Source organism: Phodopus roborovskii, unplaced genomic scaffold, assembly GCF_943737965.1.
Source record: "Phodopus roborovskii unplaced genomic scaffold, PHOROB, whole genome shotgun sequence".
NCBI classification, from domain to species: domain Eukaryota; kingdom Metazoa; phylum Chordata; class Mammalia; order Rodentia; family Cricetidae; genus Phodopus; species Phodopus roborovskii.
The window spans coordinates 32,027,038-32,039,209 of NW_026126567.1; the positions used below are offsets into that span (position 1 = coordinate 32,027,038).

General features: G+C 43.6%; 1 protein-coding gene across 1 annotated transcript in view; it reads right to left on the reverse strand.

Annotated features, from left to right (window-relative positions):
- Positions 1–7,404, reverse strand: part of Enpp2 (ectonucleotide pyrophosphatase/phosphodiesterase 2) — a 118,632-nt gene extending 111,228 nt beyond the window's left edge. The window contains exon 1 of the mRNA XM_051202700.1: positions 7,214–7,404. Within this exon, the coding sequence (XP_051058657.1) occupies positions 7,214–7,237 (24 nt within the window). The 5' untranslated portion in view covers positions 7,238–7,404. The remainder of the gene's footprint in view (positions 1–7,213) is intronic.
- Between the last annotated feature and the right edge of the window lie 4,768 nt (positions 7,405–12,172).

The window sequence follows — 12,172 nt, forward strand, 5'->3', positions numbered from 1 at the left end:
CTGCAGCAGCCTTGTCTTCACTCCCTCTTGGATTCAGCTTATAAGCAGTAACCCATCTCGCATTATTCAGTCAACAAAGTGCTTAGACTTCAAACTCAATTACTTGTTCATATAATTTATTAATTAGCAATCCCTTTCCAAAGCCTGCCAGTTGTTCACATATTTCCAGATTAGATGCCTTTACTAAGCTATGGGTATAAAAATATGGGTGCAGAAACTCTTATATGTAGCAAATATGTAACAAAACAAATAAGCTAAAAAAAAATCCAAAAGAAAAAAGAAGTTAGGGGGTCTTTTTTAAAAAAAAATCACGTTTCCTTAAGAATTGAACACATTCTCGTCAGTCATTAACTAGATTTGTTTTTTAGAAACTGTCGGTGTTTTATATATAATTGCTGCAGAGATGCATGTTTCAGGGAGTTGATCAGAGCATTACATGTTGCATCAAAAACAAACAAACAACAACAACAAAACCCTGCAAATAATCTAATGCCCAGCTATGGAAATTCACTAAAGAAATCATGAGATAGCTAGAGAATGGGATGCCATCTCACCATTAAAGATCATGTTTGTGAAGAACTTATAGTGGCACAGCATTTGATCTTAAGTGCCAAACAGGTTACAGAATGTGTGATTCCAATTTTAAGACACAAGTGCACAAAATAGAAGGGATATTCACCCATGTATTCTGATGCTTATCTCTAGGCACTATGGCTTTAGACCATTCTCTTTGCTTTCTCTTTATTCAGCTCTTTCTAGACAATAAATGTATTGCCTATATAATAGAATATGACTATTTTTTTTAGATTTATTTATTATATTTTACGTGTATGGGTTGTTTTTTGGGTATTTTGCTTTGTTTTGTTTTGCCTGTGTGTTATGTATGTGACCACATGTGTGCCTGGTGCCTGCGGAGGTCAGAAGAGGGCACTAAATATTCTGTAACCTGAGTTATTGATGATTGTGAGCTGCTATGTGGGTGCTAGGAACCCACTGCAGGTCTTCTAGATTGCTGAGCCATCTCTCCAACTGAACATAGCCATTTCTAATAAACAAAACTTTCCCAGTGAAAGGCTCGCCTTAGACAAATCACCATCCGCTCCACTGGGTTATGGAAGCAAAAACAGATAATAGTACTGGATTTCCAGAAGATAGTAATTTAGGAAAGTAGTGTAAATAAATATAAAGACAATTCTATATCAGCAATATAATGCAACTGACCATGTTTAAATAAGCTTAAGAAGGAAGAGGAGAGGAGGAAGAAGAGAAGAAAAATTAGTAATAGTAGTGGGGGAGTGAAACGGGGGAGGAGGAAGAGGAGCAAGGGCTTCTTGATAAAGGGAATGGAGTGGCTCACGTTAGACTTGAGGAAATGGTGTCGTTTCAGTGAGGACATAGGGTTTGCGAAGGAAGATCATTCCTGGTGGAGAAAGTGACATGGGTATACATAGTGGCACTAAAATGGCAGATTCTACTCTGGGAGCAATAAATAGTGAACATGAAGTAACATGTGGGCTTCTAAAAATAAGCATCAGGAAATCAAGCATGCAAATTATGTCAAGGAGCTGGACATAAAACTTATGGCTGTAATGAGGATTCCCTTGTACACGTTAGCTACCGGGAAGAAACAGTCATGTTCTAGAACTGTGCCAGGAAGTCGGGGCACATTGCACACAGCAAAGGCTGAATCACAAGGGTTTGTAAGTGCCACATTCAGCTATTTGAACTCCATACAGAATTTTGGGATCTTGAGCAAGAAGAGAAACATCAGTACCCTCCAGCCTGCCTAGCCTTATCCCTGATTCTCTAACTTTTCCTAAAACAGTTGTGTAGCAAAGAACTTGTTGCCTTAGAAAGCCTGCCAGAAAATTTTTTTTTTTTTTTTTTTTTTTTTTTTTTTTTTTTAATTTAGTGTCCTGAATCACCCACCAAGTGATCCAGTCCTAACCGTCTCAAAGGCAGGCAAAGCTAATCTCCCCACACCAGAATGAAAGATACAAAGACAGGTGTGCTGACCTTCTACGGCTTCTTTTCTACAGATTACACAGATTTCTTATAGAATCCCAGCCACCTGTCCTCACCCATGTTGTGCCTCCAAATAAGACTGGCCCGCCTCTTTTTATCTTGGTTGTGGGGGAGGGGCACCATCTTTCCTTGATTATGTACTCCACTGCCTCCAACGTGCCTGTCCCTGCCATCATCATCGTAATCATCATAATCATCTTCATCAGCACCATCTTCATCATCTGCCTTTCATTCCCTTCAGCCTATGTCCATTCTGTAGACTTCCCAAAACAGAAAACAGTTTATGCTGCATGAAGCCTTGCTTACAACCTTCACTGGCTCCCAGTCTCCTAATCATTAATTGCATCCCCCGCTACCCCACTTAGCTGAGTATCCTCATCCTCTACCTTTGTGAATTCTTTCAGCTTCTTGACTGCTTCCTGGCTCTCAGTCTGCAGAGGTTACATCAGCTTGAAACCTTCATTCCCTTCTCACCTTCACTTTGCTTTTTCCTACCCAGCTTTTGAGTCTTGGTATAGACAGATATCAATTCTACAGTTTACCCTGTCCCATTAAGTCTGCATTAAATACTCTGTCAGAATTTCAGTTTCCTCTGTCAAAGTATATTACATCAAATTAAACCCACTTGTGCCTTGCCCAGAACATCTTTACCTTGCAAACTCCTTCTGATCAGGTTTGCCTTTTACAACACAGTGGATGATACACAATGGGTACTCAAACAGCAAATGCAAATAACTTAATGTGTAGCATTCAAATCCAGGTGCAATGCTCTAAAGGTTGAAGAACACAAAGGAAAATGACTCTCATCTTCCGTGTTTGGTACTCTAGACTTCTTTTTATAAAGCCTAACTGTAATTTTACAAGCAACATCTTACTATTGATTTTAGTGGCAGATTAAATCTCTAAAAATGAAATACAAGAAGGCATCACTTCTCTCCTGAACTGTTCTTGTCTGTTCCTTTCTCCATCTCATGCCTCTTTACACACGTGCCCTTCCATCTTCCTCCCCTTCTCAATCCTCCTCTTCTTCCCATTACTCACTTCTTATTTTTAACTGTAGCACAGTCCACATTTTCAAATGCTTCATTAAAAATTGGATAATGAAATAACCAGTCAGAGAGAAAGTTACACAACTAGTGATTGCCAGAGTAGAGACGTGAGCCTGTGTCCTATGACTCTAAGTTCATGGTCATTAGCACACATTACACAGGATCCTCTCAAAACAGAAAACCTGCATAATTTGATTATGCTGGCTCCTAACCACCACCTACTCCCATCTCCCAAATATCCACTGAATTAATTAGCCCTTTGATTAAATATATTTTAGTCAGGAGTCCTTAACAACTCAAGGGTATTGAAGGACAGACTTGGATGAAACTCCTAAAAGTTTATGCAAAATGCTGTGTGTAGTCTTTTTGTGAATTTTTTTCTAAGAAGAGTAGTGTGCATCCAAACCTCAAAAGAACCAAGGCCCCAAAGAGCTTAAGAACAGCTTACAGTCTAAATGACTCCCTATAGAATGCAATCACCATCCACCTCTCAGAGTTTCCAAATGCATAGTTCTTTGGAAAATCAGAAACACATTTTCTCACTTGCAATCTCCCAAAGTCTCCATCATTTTCTAGAGAGCTCTTGGTGATCTTCCTCCCTGACTGTTCTGAGGCCCAGGTACTTTTTCTTTCAGTGTTCTTGTCTCCTGCTGGGTTGCAATCCAAGAAGGATTTCTTTGCTTTCATTGTCAACAGAGGCAAAACAACCAAAGTCTTTCATGCCTGGGGATGTACAGGGTAGACGCTGGGATAGGAAACGCCTCCCAATTCAGATGTCAACCCACAGTAGAAACTTGAAACATTATCTCAAATACCCAGAAATTCTAAACCCTTCCTGTTTAAAATAATTGGAAGATCATGGCTTTTCCTGCTAATAATTTGAGTCTGTATTCTTTCCCCTATTGAGTCTCAGAAAAAATTCACATAAGCGGTTCTATCTCTGTCATCTAATCCAGCCTCAGAAGCGAAAATTCATTCCTGACAGCTGCTGGCAAGATGGCTCCATGAATAACTGTACTTACTGTACAAGCACCAGAAGCCAGGTGAAAATGGAAGAAGAGAACTGGTTCCACAAAGTTCTTCTGCTGTATACACACACACACACACACACACACACACACACACACACACGTATCTGTCTCACACACACAATGGCATGTGTGTCACACACACATGGACACAATGATATGTCTCTCACACACACACTTTTTTAATTTTTTTTCCAAAAAAAAAAAAATCACAAGAATTCTGGGCTCAATTGGTAAAGTAGATTCAATCCCCAGTATTACATATAATTAAGTGTGGAAATGCACACCTGTGATCCCAGCAGTCAGGAAGCAGAGATTGGAGGAGCCATCTGTATTGCAAGTTTGAAGCCAGTCTGGGATACATGAGACCCAGAGAGGAATAAAGGGAGAGGGGAGGAGAGAGAATGAGGGGAGAGGAGGAGGGAGTAAGGCAGGGCAGGAAGGAAAGAAAAATCAACCACAAGAACAAAAGTAATACAGAGACAAAAATCAGTTGTTCTGTTTCCTGTGGGTGTTTATTGCCTACTGAGTGACAGATGACTAGAACACTGCAATAGAGAACTATAAGGATTGATAATGGGAGAAAAGGAAGCTTTGGGAGAACATGGCAAAGTTGATAATACATTCCAGAAGAGGAGCAGATAGATGGTCTGGGAAGTTTCAAAAAAAAAAAAAAAAAAAAAAAAAAAAGTGGCCATCTGCTAAATCACTAAAAGAAAAAAGTCCAAGATTAGATACTGACTTGGGAGGGGGTAGTTTAATGTGCCTATTTTGTATGCAGTGTGTGTAAAATGTGCAAACTGGTTTGTGAAACACGGACAGGGAGAGAATGGGAAGGAAGAAGAACAAGGAGTAAGGTAAAAGGAAGTCTCGGAGAACCTGCTCATACTGACATCATTCTTAAAAGGGAAATACAAAAACTTCCTAAAGACATCTCAAAAAGCACATTCTATGACCATATTGCATTTTAGGGACACTTCCTGCACTATATGGGATAAGGTAGTTTAGCATCATCTAAAAGGCACAGCTTTGGATGTCTATGAGCAAGGAAAACCCACATACCCACCCTGAATGTGAGTGACACTATCCCATGGGCTACAGTTCCAACTAAAAAGGGGTGAAGGAAAAACCCAGCTGAGTGCCAGTATTCAGCTTTAGCACGATCCCCACCCCAACCTGGCTTCCTAACTACAGTAATGCAATGTGACCACCCACCTCATGCTCCCAACACCAGCCTTCCCATTATAATAGACACTATCCTTTTCAACAGTGAGCCAAGATAAATTCTCCATCCTTAAGTTGTCAGGTATTTGTGACAGCAATGAGAAAAGGAACGAGTATAGGTAAAGATACAGGTTGGGCAACACCGGTCCCAAATGAGACTAATGTAAAACTGTGGCCAGAATGCCTGAGCTAAAACAATGGAAGGCGAGATGAAGGAGCAAGAAGGTGCATATATGAACTTGGTCCAAGAGGAAGACAGGAAGGAAAGGCAGAGAAGACAGCAAGTCACCTAAGAGGATTCTTCAGGATGGAGCATGATGGGGATGTCATTCGCACAGTGGGAGAGCAGAGCCCGGAGAACAGAGAAGATGGAGTCAGTTGGGAACATTTTGATTGCAAGATGCTTTGCAGAATGTCTAATTAGAGATGTTTTAGGAGAAAGGCCTTGCTATGGCCATCATCTATGTCTGCAGTGGTTGAAGCTGTTGGAGTGGGTGAGATGATGTAGCCTACAGGATGGCACAGGAAGACAGCTTAGGAGAGACCACTAACAGATCTGAAGGGAGGCCCTTTAAGGCATAGAGCAGTGACTCGAAAGGGCAGAAGAGAACAAGGAGGGTCGAGCATTGCCAACTCTGAGTCCAAACATGAGAGTGGATGGCCAACTATTCAAAATGGCCCCAGGAGCCTAAAGAAGAGAACTTTAAATTCTTTACAGTTCTTAGTACAAAGAGGTCTTTGGTGGCCTCAACAAATGTAGTCTCTCGAGTGGAGGACCAAGGTCCCCCCGACTAGGTAAGAAGGGGCAGGTAGGATATGAGGAGACTGTCACCCACTCTTGGTGGCGCTGGAGGTGGTCTCTGGAAAAGATTGAAAGTTCAGAAAAATACTTGAAGAAGTGCAGAAAACCAATCTAGTCCCGTGGAATTGGGCGTGTGCTAAACACGTAAACAAATAGCAGAAAAGGGCTCTTTCTGAGTCGCACTGAACACGGAAAGGGTTTTTGTTTTCATGCCCTTTATCAGAGACAAATGTCCCCCTGCTTAACCTGCTAAGATGAAACCAGAGCAAAAGCAGCTCTGGTTTAAGGTTCCCTAATACCCTCTACCCTCCAACCCCTATCCCCCACCCCCACCCTTGCTGCCCACCTGCTCTGCCCTTGGAGGCGTCCAAGTCCAGACCAAAAACACCGGTGCTCAGTTGAGAACCGGGTCCTCTCTTCTTAACCCAAAGTAGCCAGATCTATCCGAAGAGCTTGTTCAAACAGAAAAGTACAAAAGGGCAGTCTGGATTCTAAGGATCTGGCTTCAGGAAAGGGGCTTTCCCACTCGGAAAACGGTCTGTCTCCTTGAGGCGAGTGTAAGAAGTAGCACAGAGAACGCTACTGAAAAAGACGGACGGCTTCAACGTTCCCCAGCCTTGCCAAGCGCTAGCCTGACAACTCATAAACAAGAAGGCCAGGAGGCTGGCTGTCCCAGAAGGGGAGAGCTCACAGCCCCCTGCAGCTGGCTCTGCTCAAAGGGGCTCGCTCCCTCGCCACAGGCGCAAGCCCTGGTGAGCTGAGACTCGTCCCTAGCCGCTCTCTGTAGCTTCCATTGGCTTGTTTTCCAGAAACGAGATACGCATTTGCAAAGCCAAACAGACTCTGGCAACGGCAACTCAAAATTAGCTCCGTTTGCGAGCCTGGAACTCGGTCCAGCTGAGGGCACGGGAAGGCAGCCCAACCCGGGACGGTTTTTTGTTTGTTTGTTTGTTTTTTGTTTTTTGTTTTTTTCCGGCTGCTGCGGAGGCCCCTTTGCAAGGTTTGCCCCCGCTGCACGGTGCAGCCTCGGTGACCCGGGAGCCCCAGCCATGGAGCACGCGCAGAGAGAGGGGCGCCTACCCTACCCGATCGGCGGCGTGGCGGCTCATGCTGCGGCGTCTGGGTGACTCGCTCCAGCCAGGGCGCTGCAGACACGGCCTCGGCTGCGGCCCCAGGACCTGGGAGCTGAGCCCGGGACTGGGGCTCCTGACTGCGCTTGTTTGCGCTGGGCCGTTTGCTTTTGGGATTTCTCCAAGGCAGATGGAGTCAGGGGGCCGCTATCACGGGGGACAGTGATTCCATTGGAAGCTGGCCTTTGACAGGACACACACATGACCTTTGACTAAAATGGCTTTAGGGAAGGAAAAGTGTCCGGACGCTGAAGACCCGGCGTCCAGCACCGCCATTCACACTTCCACCCCCAACGGCGCTGGGTTAATTTTTCATCTTTCAAGCAGAGTCTGTGAAGTTTGGTGTGCATTTCCCCTTCTTTCTCTAAGATTCGTTCCTGTTTCCTGAAGATCTTCCTGCAGGACTTTCCTGCTGTGATGTTGGTGGGTCCCTAACCCAGCATTTCTAGGTGAACCCAGCAGGGTATGCATTCTAGAAAGTTCCTGCAGCACGCTGAGAAGTATGACCACCCCTTCAACATGTCACAATTTTTAAAGGGATTTTCACAACCATGCTGTGTTACTTGGTCTCCCTGAGTGTATGGGAGCCTGCCTCTTGCTCCTATTTTATATACAAAGAAATAGAAGCAAGAAATGCATGCTTTGTCTTCTAACCAGACGGTGAAATCTTGGCCTCTGCCAGGAGTGATTCACCTTAACTTCATGATACCACAACTAATATAAAGCAACTGTGTGTAATTGTTTCAAGTTGGCAGTTATAAAAGCATTAGGATTTCTTTTAACAGAATGGTAGTTGTGTCATTGATAGCCACGGATGTCTTGAATTTATTGACTAATTTTAAAACATTGTGTACATTTTGCCCTTTTCCAGAGACTGAAAGATGCTCTGAGAACAAGATCTGGCTTCAGAGGTACAAGACATGATCAAAACCTTTTTCTTTCTTTTTTTCTAGGCCCATCAAAATGGTAAGGGTGGAGATAATAACTATACCTCAATGAAAGATCACTTGCGTCACGCTGAAAAGGTTCAGTTCCCAGTATTGGGGGGGGGCATGGAAGATTGCCACAAATTTGAGGCCAGTCTGGGTTACAGAGTGAGACATTGTCTCAAAAACAAACTAGAAACAAAGGGGCAAAACACTAAACTAAAGGGACAGGAACTATGGGCTTGTAGAAGGAGCCTTGGTCCAGCAGTCCACAGCTCCATGGCATGCAGTACAATAGAAATGCCATAGAGGTCTGCAAAGATGAGAGCCCACACATTCTCATTTTCTTTAGGTTGGAGAAGGACTCATGTGATAACCACCCAAGGACTTGAATGAGGTAGGCAGGAGGAGAAAAGGTCAAAGGTCATGCCACCCCCAGACAGCACTGTGTACAAACGCTACCCAGCTGCAGTCAGAGGATGAAAACAGTTGAGGCCAGCAGGAGCACATGGTGTGGGAGCCTGTGTCCACAGAGGAGAGTGTGGGTTTGGACTCTGACCGGCCTCGTGAGTCACTGTAGGAAACTTGGACTTCATCCTGTAAGGCCCAGTGAGTTGACAGAACTAGCCCCAGGTTATCAGCCCACAATAAAAGGATGCAGGAGTCAAATGTTGTTGTACAACCACAAAAAAATATATATATATAAAAATATTTATATCAGTGTGGGGCTTAACCTTTATTGGCCAGATGCGGTTCCTTTTTCCTAATTAGAAAAAAAAAAAATGTAAGCAGTGTGTTTAACTTCAGTAAGCCTCAAGTTTCCCATCAATAAGACAGGGATACTGTGAGGTTTAGATGTAACCCTGTAAATAAAAGCCTTAGCCTTTGTTCAGGGAGTGTCTATGAAATAACAGGTAGCTACTGTTAAATTGTAAAGCACCCAAGTTTGTACAGTGTAACTACAGAGGAACTAGGGAATCCCCGCACTTGAGCCCCGCCCTTCTTCCCAGTCTTCTAGCTTCAGGCTCATTGAAGATGTGGTGCCTTGTTCCCTTCTCTTCTCAGCTTTGAGCTCCTTCCTGACTTCCGTATCAGTTTGTTTCCTTGAGCTACCTAGCTTGTATCACCTGTAAACTACCCGCAGGGAATGTAACCTGCTAGAAATCTGCACCATCCCACAGCCATGGCCCTTGGCACTGCCATAGTTCCATGGTATGGGACCTTGCCTGGATGTTCAAACTCTTGGCAATCCTGGCAAGTCTGAGCCATGTGCAGAGGACCCTCTTCCATCCAACACCCTCCTCTCCCCCAGCGAAGTCCTGGGCTATTAGGAGGGGACTCTACCTCTTGTCCCTGTTTGGGAAAATTGCTTCCAATTCTTCCTTGTACCTCAGAGGTGCCTCTCCTTCTGTATGCTGTGCATTCCCTCACTACTCATCTTCTTGGAAACATCCAGCTATCCTTTCCTTCCAATCTCTCTTCAATTGATTTCATTTGTAGCATAACTGCCACTCAGTATCCTTGATGCACACATACAAAGATAAATAAAATATCACGGCACAAAACCACATTCCAGTACTTCCTATATAATGAACTAATTTTTCTTACTGTGTCATCCCTTCTTATCATTGATACCGTGTCTTAATAAGGGACTCCTTATTTGTCTTCTCTTGTTTCCACTATCTCTTCCTTAAAACAACAACTCTGTGTGTGTGTGTGTTGTGTGTGTGTGTGTGTGTGTATGTGTATGTCACACAAACACATACATCACCAATAACACCCACTCATAGACTTCTAAAGATCAGTTCTTACTCAGGCTTCAGGACTAGTCACTTCCCCAAAAAGAGACTTTGCCTCCACAGCCAATAGGGAGCTCCATGACTGGATATTGGTTCACCTTTATCGTTTCTTTCAGACGGTCTGTTCCATGGCATAATGAGACTCTCACTATTCTTGGTCCTGCTTATTTTTCTGTTGTTTCCTCTAGTTTGAACCTAATGAACCAGAAATTCTTACCCTAGTCAGTACTGTAATGTATCTTAAGTTTCCAGGATTTCCCCTGTAGGTTTTGTTTTGTTTTTGTTTTTTGAGTCAGGATCACATATAATCCAGGCTAACCTCAAACTTTTATATTGTCATAGATGTTCTTGAACTTCTGGTTCATCTACCTCCACCTCCTGACTGCTGGGATTACAGGTGTGCAGTAACATGCTAGTTTGGTAAGCATTGATGACTATATACCCTAAAATGCAAGAACCACCTTTACCCTTTCATTTTTGTTTTCTGACTGGAAAATGCAAGTTTTTGTTCCTATCCAAGAGGGATCTTCAGCAGATAAACCCGGCTGGCTGTCTGCCACAGAAGAAAGCACACGCACGCTCTCTCTCTCTCTCTCTCTCTCTCTCTCTCTCTCTCTCTCTCTCACACACACACACACACACACACACACACACACACACACACACACACGGAAGAAACACAAAAGAAATGAGTCAAATGCAGTCAAATTCTAGTGGGCTATCACTGGAGCATCTCTTGCTGAGAGAAGAGCCAAGAGGAATCAGAAACCGCAAGTTAGAAAAGCACAGTGAGACCAAGCTAACATGGCTGCCAACAAAGCAAGAGGCTGAGGTCGCGCCAAAAGCAGCGTCTATGGAAGACATTGTGAAGCCTGTGAAGGCCTGTTTCCTGGGTCGGGTGGAACACTAAACTGGAAGGCAAGATTGAAAATGTGTAACTCAAAAAAGGAAAGAAAAAGGAATCCCGATGCCAAAAAGCACTGAGTACAGTTATCTCTGGAGTAAGTCAGCCATGCTTGAAAACTACTTAACTCCCCTCTTCATGGCACAGATGTAAGGCCCAAAGAGGTACAGATGGCACATGCTTGGCTTTTGATCATTTTCCTCTTGGTCCTTCCACACATGATGGACCTTCCCAGCATGCAAACAAAACCCTGCTTTCTCGTTTTTCCAAGCTTTCACCGACTGTTATCCCCACTGCCGGCACTCATATCAGACTTGACTGCCTAGGAAGAGGTTCTCAAACTTCCTAGTGCTGTGACCCTTTCATGCAGTTCCTCATAAAATTATGTTTGTTGCTACTTCATAACTGTAATTTTGCTACTGTTAGGAATTATAATGTAAATATCTGTATTTTCTGGCAGTTTTGGGGTTGCGACACACAGATTGAGAACCACTGGTCTAGGGACTTTCCCCCCTCAACTCCCTTATGAGTTTGGGCTCCAAACAGCCTCATGTCCTAGGCTGGGGCCCCTTCTTTGCTTGCACACAGCATACAGTGCTGCTGGCTGCTTTTCCCTGCTGGATCCTGATGGTTCCCAGATCAGCTTTCCCCCTTTGTAACTTATGTCTAGCAGATCACCTAGCCAAAATTGGAAATGATAAATTAATAAAGCAACATGTTAAATGAGTTCTTAGAGAGGTGGTATGCTTTGTTTTTGAGTTTTCATTTGCTTGTTTTAACAGCTGTATGAAAGTGTGCTGGTGATGTGTAATTAATTCACTGCTCTAAATTCTGCAAATTCAGTGACTTGGGAATGTTCAAATAGATGCATAACCAATGTCATGATTGATTATAGAACATTTCGCCACACCAAAAAGAAACCCCACACTCCTTAGCTGTCATTCTCCATGTCACCCAGCCCCCTAGTCTTGGGTGATCTCTGGCAGAGACTGTTGTATCTCTGTAAATGTGCCTATTCTAGCCATATCTTATGAATGTAATCATCCAATAGCTCGTCTTCTGGGATTGGCATCTGCTGACACTTGGGAAAATGTGTTGGTCATAAGCTTCCATTTTATATGGGATGCGTGTGAAAGAATATGGGCCCTGGCAGAGAGACTGGAAGGCAATTGCAGGCAGCATCACTTAGACATTATACATTGCATACTGGTAAATTGTCCACATTCCTGAGCCCCTGAAAAAATGGGGCAGGGGAGAGGGTTAACAATATCTGTCACTGCAGAAG